Source organism: Colossoma macropomum, unplaced genomic scaffold (assembly GCF_904425465.1).
Source record: "Colossoma macropomum unplaced genomic scaffold, Colossoma_macropomum, whole genome shotgun sequence".
Classification (NCBI taxonomy): Eukaryota; Metazoa; Chordata; class Actinopteri; order Characiformes; family Serrasalmidae; genus Colossoma; species Colossoma macropomum.
Genome location: NW_023494785.1, coordinates 13,601,633 through 13,620,046, shown reverse-complemented (window position 1 = coordinate 13,620,046; position 18,414 = coordinate 13,601,633). Strand labels below are relative to the sequence as shown.

At 40.5% G+C, this 18,414-nt stretch overlaps 2 protein-coding genes across 3 annotated transcripts; both read right to left on the bottom strand.

The window, feature by feature from the left end:
* Positions 1-562: 562 nt before the first annotated feature.
* hoxa2b (homeobox A2b) lies at positions 563-18,219 on the bottom strand. Of its 2 annotated transcripts, XM_036583075.1 has the most exons (3): positions 17,326-18,219; positions 3,080-3,275; positions 563-2,291 (listed from the first exon to the last, which is right to left on the bottom strand). In XM_036583075.1, the coding sequence occupies exons 2-3, from the start codon at positions 3,162-3,164 to the stop codon at positions 1,600-1,602; spliced, it is 777 nt and encodes a 258-aa protein (XP_036438968.1). In that variant the 5' UTR covers positions 3,165-3,275; positions 17,326-18,219; the 3' UTR covers positions 563-1,599. The 2 variants fall into 2 exon arrangements, with proteins under 2 accessions (XP_036438968.1, XP_036438959.1); XM_036583066.1 differs by lacking the exon at positions 17,326-18,219 and having other exon boundaries at positions 3,080-3,501.
* On the bottom strand, positions 13,064-15,673 carry hoxa9b (homeobox A9b). The gene is made up of 2 exons (XM_036583087.1): positions 14,779-15,673; positions 13,064-13,950 (listed from the first exon to the last, which is right to left on the bottom strand). Exons 1-2 carry the CDS (start codon positions 15,332-15,334, stop codon positions 13,706-13,708), a joined length of 801 nt encoding a protein of 266 aa, XP_036438980.1. The 5' UTR covers positions 15,335-15,673; the 3' UTR covers positions 13,064-13,705.
* Positions 18,220-18,414: the final 195 nt, after the last annotated feature.

The window sequence follows — 18,414 nt, the reverse complement described above, 5'->3', positions numbered from 1 at the left end:
AATGCGAATGTGAAAAGAAATGTTTCTCTCAGATCTAGCTAACACGGAGGGCTGTAAGAAAACGCCAGACATTAGGTGGTAAACCAGAGGAGGCATTCCTCGCGCTTGGGCCTACAGCACTGGCGCGGACAATGCTCGGAGTGGCTTTATGTCAGACTACGGAGCTTTTTAACATACTTTAATATAAACCTACACAAACTGACCTCAGCTGACAAATCGTGGTTCCCATAAATGTTCCTCATTGATTTGACTAGCATAATATCTGTTTCTGGCTGCCCCTAGCGAAATCATATTTATTGTGGTGGGATGTAGTACATAAGAGGGGCTACAAGAAAGCACGAGCATTAAATCAGGAGAAACATTTGTTGTGTTTGGGAGAGAGCATGAGGACCATTCTGCGCGTGGCTAGCAAATGTAGCCTAAAGAAAGTTTTTTGGACAAAAACTCACCTCATAAAATATTCATTCTTGGAATAATAGGCAAAATATGTGGTTTTATATATATATATATATATATATATATATATATATATATATATATAGCTAATGATTCTAATCCAACTTTAAAAATCGAGAAGTCTACGAATTTTGATTTTCCGAACAAATTCTGAACCACGTGAATATAAACTGGATAATGCTGACTGGTTGTGAAGCTGAAGGCACATTCTCGAGAGCAGATTGAATTAGACTGCTGCCTCAACACTAGGCCCGTGTCGAAGGTTTAATAGGCTATAAAATTTAATTGCTAAACTCCTAAACGTTACAGCTCTTGGCCAGGGAACTCCCCGCGTTTTCCGATACACTCAGAGTTTATTTTCTAGGCTGTGCACCAGCAGGGACATCCATCTCTCAGGACGCTTTCCTTAAAATGATTTCGCTGCGCATTTAAATGCATCTAAATACCCAAGCAACAGTTAAGGCCTCTGCCGATTTCATTAAAGGCAAGCAATATATATTTCGGCCTATGTTTTGCTTATATAAAACTACTCAGCCCGTGAGGAGGATATTTGCAATAAGCCTGTATTTGGGAATATGTACAGCGGGTCTGAATGTGCACTTTTTTAATAGCTCAACAAACACCTGCTTAAAAAAAGTTCTCGTAACTACTCCAAAAAAATTAAATATTATTATCACCTATATAACATCATAATATTATGTTAGCACCTGCCAATGCACCCATTCACCTCTCTCGCTCACTTTTTTAATTAATAACATTGAATTACATTTACTGTTGACCAAAGCCCTGTGGCCTGACCCAGCAAATACTACAAAAGGATTACTCAGATTAATGCAAAACACAGCGGCCTGCTTTCTCTTCGATAACAAGTAAAAATTTATTCTAGGAAAATACGGCACATACGGCCGAGGGGTGGAAATGATACAAAAATAAAAACGAGAAAAATATCATTTCTTTTTTTTTTTTTAAACGTTGTAAACACAAACGATCATTCAATTTGAAACAATTAAACTGAACACATCGTAAGCTAACGGTCTAGGTCTAATTTTTATTAGTTTGAAAGTCATAATTAAAACACACTGACCATCAACGTGAGAAAGATAGCGACTCCTGTTTTTGCGATTGAAACTTTTTTTTTTAGAGTTAGTAGCTCAAGTGTTGCAGGTCGATAGTTGTGAGCGTCTCGGAGAAGAAGTCAAAAGTCTCTGCTGATAAACCCATGGGAGAGTCTGACAAACTCGGGGATATGGCATCTGAGAGGTGAAGGCAGGAATCCGAGGAGAAAACGTGGAAGTCCAGGGCCGGGGGAGAGCCATTGTCCCGGGCAGATGCGCTCTCCGAGGCCATTGTTGCTGGGCAGAGAGGAACAGTGGGTGACGGGTTGGGAAAATGTTTCAGATTTTTCTCATTGCTGCTCAAAGGAGAAACAGTAGAGCTTTGCGCGTCCCCATTGTGTCCATTCTGCGAATGCTGAAGAGGCGATGCGTTGTGCTGGAACGCGTAGCCCTCCCTCTCCGAGAGAGCTCCAGAAGAGGCTTGCGGCAGAAGCGCTTTCCCGTCAGCCGAGGCCTCCAGGCTGGCCGGCCGGCCCTCGCCGTGGTGGTTCTCCTTGCACTGCGTCTGGCGCTTGTGCTTCATCCTGCGATTCTGGAACCACACCTTCACCTGCCTCTCGGTCAGGTCGAGCAGCGCGGCGATCTCCACCCGCCTCGGCCTGCACAGGTACTTGTTGAAGTGGAACTCCTTCTCCAGCTCCAGCAGCTGCGTGTTGGTGTAGGCCGTGCGCAGCCTGCGGGTCGTCGCCCCGCCGCCTCCATCCGCGAGCTCCGGAGATCCTGTAAAACAGGAGGAGGGGGGTGAGGATTGTTGGAGGAGAAATCACACCACTGCGTTATATATTACAGAGATGCCACTAATTACAACACGGCGCAGTGGGCCCTACAGCTCACCTCGCAAACTTGTCAAATATATGGCGCTTCTCGGGGGGGCATAAATTGTTTGTGGGACTCGAGCCACGGCGCTGGGAGTAATTTGTGTCTTCGGCCTCCCCAAAAGCCAGAGCGCAGCGATGTGTCTGGTGTGACCAGCCCGAGAGGAGATTAATGAACACGGCAGCTGCCGACTTGAGGAATACCTCAATCTATCACTCTTCATTACTGTCAAATATTAAAATTCACGCCCCGAGGAGCGCGAGCGGAGTTGAGAAGTCAACACCAAACTCGCTCCCTTTGTAAAAATGAATGGTTGAGCTGAAGTTCGTTTTCTCCCAGTCAATTTCAGTCATTTTTACCAAACTACTGTTTAATAAAGTCAGCTTTAGTTGCAGAAATGAAACCTTAAAATGGACCCCATAATCATTATTTCGGCAATTGTCAACTTTAGACCGACAATTGTTGAACAACAAACACTAGTTAAATAATATCAGCTTAAAACTGACTTATCAGACATAGGTTGGAAATGTGAGACCTTAAAATTGACCTGCTGGTCATTAATTCCTAAATTGTCAACTTTAGATTGACTTAGCAAACATGGGTGGAATTATGTCAGCCCAAAATTCTTAAAAGCTAATAAAAAAAAGTAAAATAAACAATCAACATTAAAGTGGACAGGACTCTTATTTTACCTTGAGGAGAGAAATAAACCGGAGAAGGTTCAGTGGTGGCTGCAGCCGAGCTCTGGTTTTTCTTTGAAGCTTTTTTCTCCTTCATCCACGGGTATTCCGGCGGTAAGGAGGCGGCGGGCAGCGGGCAGGAGCCATTGGGGTTCTGCTTGGGGCGGCTGTGGCGAGGGTGGCTGCCCGGGTTCAGGCTCGGGATGGTCTGCTCGAAAGGAGGAGGAATCAGTGTCGAGCGTGAAAGCGTCGAGCTCTTGATTGATGAACTTTGAAATGCATCAGCGACAGGGGGAAAGGACGTCAGGCACTCAGCGAGCGACGGCTGACTGTTGATAAAACCCGTCTCTCGCTCGAATTCGTAATTCATCTCCGAGGAGTCTTCACAAGTCACCGCTCACGGATTTATGGCTCGAGAAGAAATAATGAAATACAGTGTGTGTGGTGGGGGGAAAATAATAAATAAAAAAATAAAAAAATAAAAAAAAATTAAAAAAAACTATATTGCTGATTACGGCCGTGTGGGAACGGCGATACCATTAAACTATTGCTTTCATGGAGACAAGGTTGAAATTGGACCGTATTGCTTGTCACATGATTACCTCTGTCCAATGACAATTTGGGGTTTAATCAAAAGAAGCCACTGTCTGTGTGATTGATCGAGAGAAGTCTGAGAGGAACGCCTCGCGCTCGGGGACGGGCCAGTTTATTCGCGCATTTATGGCCAGTTTGTCCGCCGCTCGGTAGATCATAAGTAGCTCTGGCTCTTTCTGCAGACAGTTCTATCTGAGCCACAGCGTGTCCGCCTCCTCGCCCCCACTCGTCGTCTCCCACTGTAGCCGGACTGCGGGCCAGCCCGCCTGCTCACTCTCCACACCAGCAGCACTCGACGACCGTCCCGACCAAAGAAACGCGCTCATCCTGCTCACGAGTTTTACCGCAACTTTGCTTAGAATAATGCGCGCTCTCGCACGGGGTACGCGCGCGGGGCAGAAACGTAGAGGCGCGTGCACGCGCATAGGGGAAGGGAGGAGCGCGTGGACTCGCGCAGTTCTCACTCCAGCAGTTCATGCCGGTTGGAAATGTTGACGCGCGCATGCGCATCTGCATGGGCTTTGTCCCAAATCGATGCCTTTAACTGTGTGTAAAACTCAAGTGTGTCTGGCTTTTAAAATTCAGTAATAAAGCTCGAAAATGGGATATATCCTGTTTCTCTCTGTCACATAACTAAAAATATTTCATATATTTAATATTTCATATATAAGTATAACATATATGTAAATGTAATTCTCTTTTCGCATACACACCCAGGAACATATATATATATATATATATATATATATATATATATATATATATATATATATATATATATTTATATATATATATAAATAAAACTCATCAATTTCCCCAATCAAGAAAGTCCTATCTATCTATCTATCTATCTATCTATCTATCTATGAGCTTACTTTCATAAGACCTTTATTTTGTTATTTATTCAATTTAATAATCCCTCTTTTTTCATTTTCAATCTAATCGTGCCAAACTTCCTTTAAGCTTCACTCCTACACTAATGCATGTAAACTAAAGCATGTAAAATAGCTTATATACTGTCTCCTTCTCTGACCTTGCAGTGACTTTGAGGATTTGAAGCAATGCTTACTGGACGGCCCAGTCTACTCTCCATAGCTCATATTTATGAATGCTTGATAAATGTATAAATCCAGAGCTGTTTTCAGCTGTGATGTGTTTTTTTCCTTCCTTTTGCCTTGAGAAGAGCTCAGCTAAGCGGGAGTAGGCCATAAGCACTTTATTGCTTATATTCCAAACAAAGAGCCCTGGAAGCCTGCACGCTATCAATCTTACTCGCCAAAAGGTCTGACAGCTTCGTGCCCTAAGAACACATTTAAACCATCTAACACTCTCTTAGATCATATGTGGCCAGGGAGAAGGGAACAACATAGAACTCACCATGAAGAGTTTCTCTCCATTTATAAATACGTTTATAAAAAATATTTTGTTTGGGGGAATAAATGGACTGACCTTAACAAGAATTTCAGACCGGATATGCTCGAGGACGACATTGGGGATCGAATATTCGTTCACTCTGCATTATTTTCGCTTTTCGAAAGGGAGACTTTGTGGAGGAGAGGATTTAAAAATGAACAAGGCTGCGAGACACAAACAGAAAGGTTCTGCCGTTGCGCAGGAGCTTTTGTATACAGAGCATGTGGGTGTTGGCATTCTTCAAAAATACCCATTTCGTCCTACACATTTTTCTACAAAGAGGCAGAACCTGTGGTTTTTCTCACTATTTGAGCGCACAGAAGAACATGGACTCAATAAATGTAACGAATTAGTGCTTATTCCATATTTACTCCACATTCACCGGTTGCCTCGTTACTCTACATTTGTTTCCAGATATGTTTATTTTTACTGTGTATTATTTACATTTTTATTGCTGTATTGTTTAAATGCTATTTTAGGCTGTATGTGCTGGAGATTCATTTACAGGACAGTCTGTGTAAATGATGTGCTTATTTATAGAATAGTTCAATGGGAGTCATTACGATCCAGTATAAACACACATTTAACATTATTAACTGTTTCGATTGCAGCAACTTCACTTTCATTAATTTCAGTCAGAATTACTGAATGTACATTTATGATGTAAATATTTTGATTGTGTTGTAAATGTGTGCATTGCTTAATGAAGAGACGCCTCGATTGCTACTGGATTTATTAGTCAGAAATAGGCAGAACAATAATAATCAAAAAACGCCTCTTTGTCATTAAAAAATATAACGTGTTCTCCTGCATGGCAGGGCTAAATTTAAATAAATCCTATATGCTAATTTCAATGTATTAGTGAAGCTACATCCATTTTAAAGAGTGAGCAAAATGTGAGCCATATATTATGTGATAAAGTACAGCGTTTCCATTTAATTCGGTGACTCTGATATCATCCTGTTCATGATCTCATATCGAGAATATTGCTTGTACATGCAGTTATAAAAGCAGTCTATGGTTATTGGCCTTTCTCTCTGATAAGGCTTCCAGCGCCGCGTCTTTGTGAACGTGTCTGGCACGATGCAGAGCCTCGCTCACCGTCTGTTACACTTAAGACTGAATGCTGATCGCTGACATTTATAAACTCCTGCAACATTAAAAATGGGAGAAAACTTGGACCACTGTTTTACTCGAATAAACGAATAAAACCGGCCAATGAATTTTGATGAACACAGATCATCTTCCAATTGCTGGACAAATAACCATGCATTATTAAATATATCAGTTCTTTTACTTAATTAAATTTAAAATTTATGCACATATTCTGCACAGAGTCTATTATTATTATTATTATTATTATTATTATTATTATTAAGCGTATGCTGCATTTATCCAAATTCTGATAAATAACAAGCTAAGCTTTTGTTATCAACATGGGACTACTTTACTCGTGGATGTTATAAAAATAAAAAGACGGAGGCCTACCCAAACAACATGTCCATCTCAACCAACAGCAGAGAAAAACAATAACAACAAAAAAGTCAGGCCCGTGCGTCCTGCGCAAAACAAAGCCACCCCCAAGGTGAGACCACTGCCTGACTCCGAATCCAGCACCTGGTACGCTACAAATCCTACCCGTGCACACTTCTATCATTTTAAACCCTCGTTTGGATTCTGTTGATGGAGCTATTCGACACTCTTGTTGGGTTTTTCCTCTGCGCATGCAGTGTGAATGAGCGCGACTGAGGCGTATATTGGGTGTTTATGGTGTCTGCAGAGGCAGCAGCCCACAGTAGCACAAGCACGCTGGCGTTTGATGGATGACCCTCTACCCACACACACACACTGCTCTGGGTTGTAAATGAGCTCCATACTGCCATTGTTCGTCTGGAGGTGTGTGTGTGTGTGTCATTTCCGGCCATATCAGCTATAAGACACTGAGACAGAGCTGTACACAGTCCTGTTCAGGACGTGACGTTGAACAAGTAGCCCTTGCTGCAGAGATATGATGTTAGCAAAATGCCCAGTTCTCGTGGCTATCTATCTATCTATCTATCTATCTATCTATCTATCTACAGTTGTGTTTAAAAGTCTATCAACTGTCTTAGAAATCACAACTTTATGCTTTCAAACCATTTGTTCCCAAACACGATGCATGACGCTTAAGCTTATTGAAGAATAGACAAATGGACATTAAACTTAAAGGGCTAATGTCATACATCTTATTTGTATTTAGTTTTTCCATGATGTCCATATATGATGTTTGTGCATATTTTTGTACTAAAATAGCCATATTTTTACATTTCTCTATTTCTACATGATCATTTTCCAACCTGTCTTCATCCCTTAGAATTAAACATGCTCTTTTTGTAACTGTGCCTTTAAGACTGATATATGTAAATGAGCTGTATTCTGAGTGGCTGCCCTGTATTGTACCTCGTTTAAAAAGCACATCAGGCTGAAACACAAGATTAAACTGTTGAAAGCTGAATAGACAGTCTAATGTAAGTGTTTTTCAGACATCACAATTCAATATGGGCTGTTTTTGCAGCTCCATATATGAACTGTATGGACTTAAGAGTTAATGATATACCAATAATTTGGATTTCCGTGACATGAACCCTTTAATGAGGTGCAGATAAACGAGTATTAGGCATATTAGGAAGCTGTTGAACATGAACGAATGCATTACATCAACACAGTTCTTGCCAAAAGAAGTAAAATGAAAGGCTGCAATTGTGTTGGTGTAGCATTTGTTATTCACGTGCAACCGATTGACACGGTTGAATCATAAGACATTTTTTCCTGCATACTTGATCAATGTTGAGTTTTATATATACCATATATATCATACCAGCATGTACCATTGAAGATCTGTGGTTTCTGGCTCATTTGCCAGTTCTACGCTATGTCTAACTGTACCAGAACGCTTTTGGGTCAGTGGTTTGCACTGAAACCATAAATAAAAGCAAAAAGTGACCAGCAAATGGCCATGGCTTTCTGGAATGGGATGTGTTGGCGGTGTCACTAAACCTCCTGAACCCAGGTGCTGATCCTTATAGCCACCACTTGAACATCTTGCACCAGACCACAAAAAATGGCCCTGCTTGTCTGGAGTTGACCTCGGGTTTGATGTATTGCGGGTCGTGGGGTCAGGAAAGAGCACTGAAAACCAGCCCTCACGGAAGTCTCGTGTATGCTGCAAGGCTTTTGAATGTGAGCGTCTTTTCTAAAGCCCTGACTTGGAAACATGAGACTATTTGACATGTAGGGCCATTGCGAGGCACAAGGAAATAAAACTAATCCGCAGTTTCAATGTACAAATGTACACGCAGAATATTCCAGAAAACGCACCATTCCTCAGAATGAGGCCGTAGAATGGGACTACGTTTGTTCTGCTGTAATGCAGTGCAGATTTACTTCTATATGAGACCCACTGTGGTGGTATCGGACTCCTTTCTACATAAATCTGAGGTCAGTTTGGTCGTTGGTCCAGTAATAGCTTCGATTATTTAGGTAGAGGGGGGTGTTCACCTCAGCAGTGAGTGGAGATAATGGAAGCTGGGTTAAAATGAAAAGGCTCAGTACTGCCCCTAGCGGCAGCTGAGACTCGATCATTTTTGCATAAGATTTCTTAAAGCCACAGTGGGAATGTGAAGTGATTTTTTTTTTTTGGACATTACTGAATACAAACATTTACTTTCTCACTCTTTAAGACCAGAAAGTAGTGAAAATGTAACATAAATACAGATGAACTGCATTTCCTGGAGCTGTTGAGCTGAGATCTGAAAATTTTCCATTGTTTACAAGCAGTGATAGCGTAAACATAGCATAGGCTATAAAAATGCTACATCAGGATACGGCCTTGCGCTTGCAACGTCATGGCAAATAAGGAATCATGTTCACTCCATTGTTTACTCTAGGTCTGCACTTTTAAGATGATTTGTTAAATTCAAAAAATTAAGTATTTACTTTTTATTCAGATTGTTTTCAGAGGTGGGCAGAGTTGTCTAAGCCCCTAGTCAATTAAAACTATAAATTATCAATGAATTGATAAGTATTCATTTTAAAAAGCAATTTGAGAACAAGTACAAAGTTAGTGGGTCAAAAAACTGCTTAAATACTGAGTAACTTATAGAACTGCAGTGGAACTTCTTAGTAAACTTCTCAACACCCATCAGCACAGGAACTGAAGTTTATTCACGCTCTACTCTTCTATTTTTGGAATTATTTTGGTCAAAAATGAAATGCTAAAGGTCCAAAGTCAGAGGTGTCACCAATAACAAAGCAGTGTTGTCACCACAAAAAGGAATTACCAACTAAATACGAATGGTTAAAATGCAACTGAATAAAATCCTTTACTCACAAATATACTTGAGTGAAAGTAAGAGTATTATGATTGCTCATAATACTCAGGAGAGAATAAATCATCAATATTTTACTCAAGTACATGTACTTGAGTAAATAATTATTGCTACCCACCTCTGATTGTACTCAACGTCAAATACACTTTAAGAAAAAAGCTGTGAAACTGTCACTGGGGCAGTACCCCTCTTGTCACTGGGGTGGCACCCTCAAGTGTATATCTCAGTACTTTTAGTCAGGGAACATAATTGTATCATAATCCATTGAAATTATATTATCTAAGGTGTACTGACTCCACACACCCTGTCTCGTCTCCAGGCTTTTTATTTTATTGTTCCATTTTAAAACATTAGCTTATGAAAAAAAATGATTTAAGGTACACAGCTGGACCTTAAAACCACTGCTGTACCTTTGAGGGAACGTTTACATTGTTTGTATATTGAGGAACAAAAAATGTACCTACACAGAACCTTTATTTGTAACAATGTAAAAAAAAATAAATAATAATAGAATGTAAGACACAAATTGTTGTTCTGTTAACTTACTGTTAAGTTCAATTAAGTAATATTTCAGCCAGGTTGAAAACTGTTTCAAGTTAAAACAATGCATCTTTTTAAAGTGACCAAGATAGTAACTGTATTTACTTGCTGAACATTGAACTGTAGCTTGACTGTAATTATACAGTAAGAACAACCAGCAAATGGAACAACTCGTGTCTTTAAGTAAACAGTGTACACCCTGAAAAGTGGTTCTACAAGTGTTCTTTCAGGCAATGGTTATATGTAGAACCATAACAACCCTATTGGGGAGGACCCTATTGAATGCATGGCTCTGTGCATGGTTAAATTGATATTGTTTATGACAGACAACGTGATATAAATGGTTCTATAAAGCAACAAAATTGTTCTGCTACTCCTACAAGTCAAAGAACCTCTTTGTACTATATGGAACCCTTTTGTGGTCTACAGTAAGTGAGGGATGCTGTTATAGCGGGCCTTAGGAGATGTAAAAAGACTCGAGTTGGCCTGAATAATGTTTGATTAATTTATACTGTGATAGGGCCGTGAGGTGTAGATAAAGAACATAAGTTTTTGTCTTTTCAGTTTAAATCAAGCTGGAAAACTTCAGAAGTGTGTGTCTGGGCAGGTTTAACGTAACCACTGCAGACATTGTTTGAAGGCATCAACATCTCGTTTAGCATCCCTTGGTCAGATTAGTCTGGTCTCCGCATAAGGAGAATTTGATTGACTTATGTCTTTGAGTGCATTTGGCGCACTAGACTCAAACTGTTATTAAACTATTATAATAAACAAACACAGCCCTACTGAAGAAGTTTCTTGCTCCTAGACTACTCGATCCCACTGATGGAGGATAACGTCGTAGTAATCTCTTCCTTCGGGGCACCTTTTTATAGAAGAAATCTCCTTTAGCCTATAGTAATGATCAGTAGACGAGACATCCCCTCTTGCTTAAATTTGCTGTAAAGCAGCAAGCCCTGCGGTCAGTCAGATAGCTCTAGGATCGATTATCCATTCCATGGTGTTAATTAGTTTCATTGCTGAAGGTTCACGTAGGCGTGGCGTTGGAAGTTTTAGTCAGAGCACTGCCTCCACCTGCTGGATACTAGTGGTAACAGCAGCAGTGCCGCTCTTCTGTTGACAATCGCTTCCTCTATACGGATGCCGGCTTATGTTACATACATTCCGCCTTGGCAGACTGCCACCAAGCTGTTAGTTTTGAAGCATCATTACGCACAATATTATTCTGTCATTATCCTGGTGGAGCCTGTTTATCTGTCTGCTTGAGCGAATGAAGAGCAACTCTGAAATCTAGATGTTTTAGCTAGCCTCGCGGTACGTATAAAGTCTACCGTTCAAAGTAAAGTAAGCTTCAGATATTGGCGTGTAACTGAGCCAGTGTGGGCATCAAAATCCAGGATATTCTTACATTTTATATTTTAAACTGATCTTTTGTTTTCCCTTACGAAGCGAATTGTTAGAGAAACCTGAAATTCAACTGGGCACGATTAAAGAGATTCACAGGGCCAAAGGCAAGAAGTAGTCCAATGGCTGGATTTGTGGCTTTCCGCTGCGTCTTTGTGCTTGCCCTGGCAACAAATGGGTGGTCTGGGCTGGAGCGCCGGAATTGTTGCGGTAATAAAGTAATTAGTGCAGAAATCCAGACAGTTTGCGCATTTTATGGCACTGTCTGCGACGGAACCCTTGAAAACAGGCCCATCATGGTCGACCAAGCAAGCAAGACATTCCAGCCGCAAAAAAGATCACCATCTTACTATGATCTAAACGTCACATATTGAAATCATCAAATATTAATGCAGTTTCTTTTTTCTTTTTTTTCTTTACTCTTTTCTTTTTTCTTTTTTTCTTTTTTTTTCTGCAACTAAAAATTTAAATAGAAAAATGAAGAGGCAATTATTTTATGGCGCTGCCTGTGACGGGACCCTTAAAAACAGACCCATCATGGTCAACCACGCAAGCAAAACAGCCCCCCAAATAAAAGCTGCCAAAGACAGAATGATCACCATCTGACCATCATCGAAAATATACATTTAGAAAATTTCATGCTATTTTTTTTCTTTCTTTTTAAATTTTACTTTAAAAATGAAGAGCCAACATTTTATGGCTTTGTGTGTGACGGGCCCCCTGCAAACAGGCCCATCATGGTCGACCAAACAACAGCCTATAGGCAAGAAAACAACTCCCCCCACACACACATACAAATAAAAGATGCAACTGCCAAAAACAGAATACTCACCATCTTACCATCATCTTAAAGTAACATCTAGAATTTTTTCGTTGTGTAAATGTAGATTTTATTCGGAAAATTACAATCCAAAACATTTGTTTTTGTTCACTGAATTTGGATCCTGGTTCAGGCATAGCAGCACTTCCATACAGTAACCCCACAAAGATAAAAATACAAAAGCAAGAAGCTCGCGCGTGTGTATGTGTTCGTGCATGTTTTGTGTATTAAAGTTTTATGGCGTATGCGGTAGACCAGTGTTCCTGTAATTGCCCTCCTCCTATGTTTGTCACACGGAGAAGCCCGTGTTATTATACTGATGTTGATAAGGGAGGGTGGCGTCAAAAAAAAAGTCCCAACAGGTCGACCCTCAATCGCTTTGCACCCCATAAACAGTTAAGACTATGATTGTGGTTTATTGCCGTATGGTCACCAATATCATTTGCGAGGGCGCGTACATATAACACGCACAGGCCCGTCCACAAGCAGCGCACTCCAGCTTATTTATGCAGGCAGTTAACGGGACACTGTGCAGGCCGGAGGAAGAGCTGGAGAAGAAGACTCAACGGTGGACAGACACAGAGTCTGAACTCTTATTCCCAGCACACTTTGTTTTCTCCCTGAAGGCCTCGACCTCAAGATAAACGTGCAGTTTTTCTGAAAGAACGTCTATCTTTGCTATTATTAATCACAACACTGGAATAGTGTAAAACAAACGTGAGAACCTGCGCTATAGATATAAACACAATGGAAATCTGAAGATTTAATCTGGCAAATGAACAGAAATATCAGTGTGGTGCACTGAACCTCTATACAAGTCTACTGTTAGCAATCAGGAATGCAACAATAACAAATCTCACATTTTCACAACTTTTATTTTTGTCATCTACACAGATGATCTCTCATTGGGAAATGGCTGATCTGATCATTTGAGGTATTTGTCGTACAGGCTTTTTCTTGTTTTCTCTTATTCACAAAACAAAACATAACAAATTCAAGCATGTTTACGATACAAAATTCACTGATGTCTTTACGACAAAACACGAATATTCATAATGCAAATAGGTAGTTTAAATACATCTAGGTAGTTACATAAAACATCGATATCGTGAGCTGACACTCATGCAAACCAAACACTAGCTAGCCTATAACATCGAGTATTTCAGTACAGATCCCTGAAATCAGTAGCCTACGTGGAAAATTCCCCCAGAACTGAAAAAAGGCTCAAAATGTACACAAAAAAGTAAATATTTAGACCTAAACAACAAGCAAACACAAGACAGGAGGACTGACAAACAGTCTAACACAAAGACGCCACTAATATTATTATTCTATTCTTGTTATTACACAGGCACATTCTCAGTCCGAGAGACTGTGCTGAGGAAATTGTTCTGTTTTTGTTCTTGTTGTTGTTGCTGTCATTGCTTTACGTGAAAGCAGATGCGTAAGTCCGTGTGCGCAGGAAAGAAAAGCGGTTCAGACCACTGCAGTGCACTTATCCTATTCGCAGCTGTCTTTTGGTCGATTTTTGTTGCACTTCTTCATCTTCATCCTACGGTTTTGGAACCAAATTTTGACTTGTCTCTCGGTGAGATTTAGAAGCCTTGCCACTTCGTATCTACGGTCGCGGGACAGGTACATGTTAAAGAGAAACTCCTTTTCCAGCTCGAGAGTCTGGTGCTTAGTATAAGGGCAGCGTTTTTTTCGGCCGGACTTCGCGTGTAGCCAGTTGGACGCGGGGTTATCTGCAAAAGGGGTCGAAAAGGGAGAGACAGAGGCTAGTCATATTGCCCTGAGGATTACACACTGCGGCCATTTTATGACCATTTTATGATGGTTGGACTGCGGCTGGGCTGTAGGCCGGAAAGGAAAAATATGTGCAGCCAAACAAACGTCTTATCAACTTCAATGCAGTTTTTACATTATTTTCAGACTATGAAATTTGTGCGTAAAGCACATATTGTCAGTGTTACATGAGCAAACAGATCGCCTTTTTTCTCACTATCTACAAGATGCGAAAACAGGGGCTTATGAGCATTTAATTCTCTCAGGCGGTCCAGTGTGTCCATGTGTGTGTTATTGTTATTTATAAGGCCTTTATATTTGATCTTTTTGCGTCATAAGAGGACACAGTCGAGAGGCTTTATACGAAAATATCAGCCAGTCGGTGCTGCAGCTAAACTGTGACAAACAACACACTATGTTTTTTATGTTTTTTCTAATTGTCTGGATTAAAATACATATAGATCACCCTGTTAACTCCAAATCCAAAAATAAATTTAACGAAGCGCGAAAGGAAATACTAATTGGAGAACATGATTCGATGCACATTTTGACCCAAGAATTCAGGAGTGAACGAAGAAATTATAACAATTTTACTTCGAATTATCTGAAAAAATCAGATTTTTTTTTATAATTAATAACCCAGATAGCTCTCTGTTTTTATTTATATAATTATTTATTTATTTGAAATGCTTTTTCACCCGTTCTGGTCTTTGAATAAACTAAGGCCTACGTCGTTTGCGTAAAAATAACAGTCCGGAATATGCTGCAACAAACAGAGCCGCACTTACTTGGGTCCAGCTCTGGTTTGGCATCTGTTGACGTTTTCTCGTCGTTCGGCTGGGCAGGATCCGCCTGGCCGGACACCTTCTTTACTGCGAGGGTCGCGTCGTGCTGCTCCGCCTCAGCGCCCCCGAGCGCCGTGCACTCCCCGGGCCGGAGCAGCGGCTCCAGCTTGATCTCGTGCTGCGTATCCGTGGGAAGCCCCGCGAACGGCAGGGAGGCAGACAGCGGCTCGGGCGCCCAGGGGCGCGCGCACGCCGCCTCCGGTTCCGCCGTGGGGCACGCGGGGTGCACGTAAGGCTGGTAAGCGACGGACGCGCTACCCGGCGGCTGCACGGAGACGGGACTCCACGAGGCGCCGAAAATAGCCGACCTGGCCTGGAAAGGGTAGGACTCCTGCTCGCCATAGTCGCACAGCGTCAGCTCTCGCGCGTGCTGGAGCGCCGGCGCTGCCGAGAAGCTCGCAGCCAGGGGATGATGATGGTGATGATGATCCTCCTCGTCGTCATCCTCATGTGGAATGTGCGAGTCAGCGTAATACGCCAGAGTGCCCAGCGTGGACATCACAAAACAGCAGGCACTGGGCGCGACCCTGGCGTGCGCTCCCACCACCAAATGGCCACAAACGCAGAATCAGTGCAAATGTGCAATTGTAGTAACTCCTTGACTTCGCGGTGAACTACAGACCTGGGATAAGTTGAACCGTGGCCGAGACTGGATTGGAGGACGCAGACACGTGACCATGGGAGAGAACAATAAAGGGGCACGCAGTGACATAGCCTCCATTTTGCAGTAAAACTGTTAATGGAAGAACCGTATGCTTTTACGAACGAGGCTATGATTTTATCCTCGCAATTAAGTTCATTCCTCTTCGTGAGGTAGAAAAAAGCGGCCCTGTGTTTGATAAACCCTGATATTATGTGTGCACCAACATCTCCATGAAATCAAGACTGGACTAACAAATATTTAAAGCTTATTCTTTAATCTAAAGGTTAAGTCTGCATAGATAAAGATAATAACATAATAACAGACTCCAAGAAATGCAGGATCTTGCAGGCGTTACTCGTTGCATGTGGCCAACGCATAATGTTTATAGCAGGCGCGAGGTGACATAAAATATTACAGACATGTTTAAGAAATAAAGTCAATCGTTACGTGAGCCATATGTAAGCTTTATACGGCAATAAGTGCCATGGAATAGTTGAGATATGATCTACTAGCAGGGACCAGTCATTCAGTAGCGTTTCCAGAGGTGTGTGCTGCTGCTGTACTGCATTTAAAGTAAATTAAAACAAGCCTCTAATGTATCATTTTTAAGAGAGGTTCAAATGATTACCAACTTGTTTGAACCTCTCAGGTATCAGAGTGTAGTTTCAGCTTTTGTTTTCATGGTGTATGTTTCAGAATGAACCAGCAGATTGTGAAGTGTCATTGATAGCAACTATTAGCCTAATAAGCTAATGTTACTGTAGGAAACTGGAGGCGATGCAGCAGCAGCCCACACAAGAACAGATAGAGAGAAAGAAACTGCAATACCATCATAACTTTAATCGATACTCATTGTTATGATATCAGAATAAGCGAGCTGTCTCTTCCTCTAATGTTGCTGCACAATGGAGAGGTTCTTGAAAACAAACTGCGTAAAGATCTTCGTGAGACGTGAGAGCAAGCATTTCTTTTATTTTATTTTCTTTTTGTGGATTTCTTAAAAGCATCAGAGCAGACAGACAATCATGAACACTCGCTATTCCGTTTAAGATTATCTATGAATCTTTTGGGTAACCTGGCTCAGGACTCGAGCTCCATTGCAAACCATGAGATTCAAATTGTTATAGAAGACACAATAAAGTAATTGAAGTATTAATAATATCTCTACAGGGCAAATGGTGTAGTCACCTGAAAAACATGGGATGTAAACGTATTTATCTGTCTAGGAAGCATTTACTTGTTCGAAAAACACTAACTTTTTAGTAAATATAAAACAAACTAATACACAATATAATCTGTACTTGTATATAATTCGGATGTTTGTCAGTGTTTTAGCTTAACTGTTTCCAAATCTGTGCAATGGCTGGAGTGCAGAGAGAAGTTAGGAAGCGTATAAACTAAACAAAACAAAACAAAAAAAAACGTTTACTGTATTTATTATTATTTGTATTTAATTTAACGATGTATTAAATACAAATAAACATAAATACAGTAAATGTTTTTGTTTTAAAAACGTTATTGATATGTCAATATTGATATTTTACACATATAAATAAGTGTTGCTGCTTTTACACAGTGATATATATATATATATATATATATATATATATATATATATATATATATATGTATATATATATATGTATTATATATATATATATATATATATATATATATATATATATATATATATATATATATATATTTATGTATATATATAGCTAATATATTTATGTATATATATAGCTAACACTAATATATACCACTATATCAAAGCACCAAACATAATTAAATAATAAGGAGGTAAATACAGCATAAATTAAAGAATGTAATTATAAATAAATTACCTTTTAGATGGTCTTCCATGTATAGATTATCTACAATAGGCAAAACTAAAACTGCATATAATCAGATCTACAACAATCTAAACTAAAACTGCATATAATCAGATCTACAACAATCTAAACTAAAACTGCATATAATCAGATCTTCGTCCTTTTTTGGCTCCAGCGACTTTTTTCTTTCTAACCTTGTCCTGTTGAGAGTGCGGACTGCTGAGTGCTATAGCAGGCTGCGTTTATAAGAGGGCTATTAGGCTGTTTTCCTGCAGGTTATTGCTCGGCTGTCTGGACTGAATATCACCAATAAAGCTTTTGTGTTGCTCCTCCAGAGAGGTAGAAACATCCGGGCGGTGTGGGCTCTATACAGGCCTGCAGCGCGCACACGGCTTTGGCCAAAGTGCTTTGATCGTAACCGAGGCCTTGCGATGGCTTAGCTCCATCCACGGCACATCCAATCAAAGCGTTTCCCTTTCTCTTCCTCTCCGCCAGTGTTTATACACGGACCCCCCTATAAAGTTCTCAGCTAAGGCCGGCACTAAACAAAATTAGCATCAGTCTATTCTAGTAATTGGAATCGCCAAATTGCGCTCAACTGTGATGAGCGAACACCTACAACACAGCGTACTGAGATAATTCAGTGTATAATGGCGCGTCGCGCTGTTGAATTTACTAAATTAATTTAAAACCTCAAAAAGACGACAGTTAAGACTGACTGCGTTATTTCCAGTTCTGTTGTTGATGAGGTCGATGTCGAGTCGAAATTCACTGCGAGGCAATTCAGACAGTTTCGTGTTGCGGGGGGTACAAAACAGAGCCCAACAACATAAAACTACCTAAATCACTCAGCAGTCCTCTCTCTTCCTTCAGAGCTAAACAAGAGAAAAACAAAACTAAATAAAATAAAAAAAAATCAGCGTCCAAAAAATTGGAATTCTATTTATTTTTTTCTCCAGACACACATTTCACAGACAGCTGAAAACGCCTTCGCTTTTATCAACGTATAAACAAGTTTTTAAGCTGTTTTCAAATATATACTCATTTCAGCAGAATGCACAGAGTTTTCATACAACAGAGTATTTCATCTAAAGTACCAGC

Excerpts from the sequence above, each read along its gene's own strand:
- hoxa9b (XM_036583087.1), bottom strand. The coding sequence starts at position 15,334 with ATGTCCACGCTGGGCACTCTGGCGTATTACGCTGACTCGCACATTCCA. Across the intron at positions 13,951-14,778 it reads CAAACCAGAGCTGGACCCAA|ATAACCCCGCGTCCAACTGG; the intron begins GTAAGTGCGGCT and ends CCCCTTTTGCAG.
- hoxa2b (XM_036583066.1), bottom strand. The coding sequence starts at position 3,437 with ATGAATTACGAATTCGAGCGAGAGACGGGTTTTATCAACAGTCAGCCG. Across the intron at positions 2,292-3,079 it reads GGTTTATTTCTCTCCTCAAG|GATCTCCGGAGCTCGCGGAT; the intron begins GTAAAATAAGAG and ends CCTGTTTTACAG.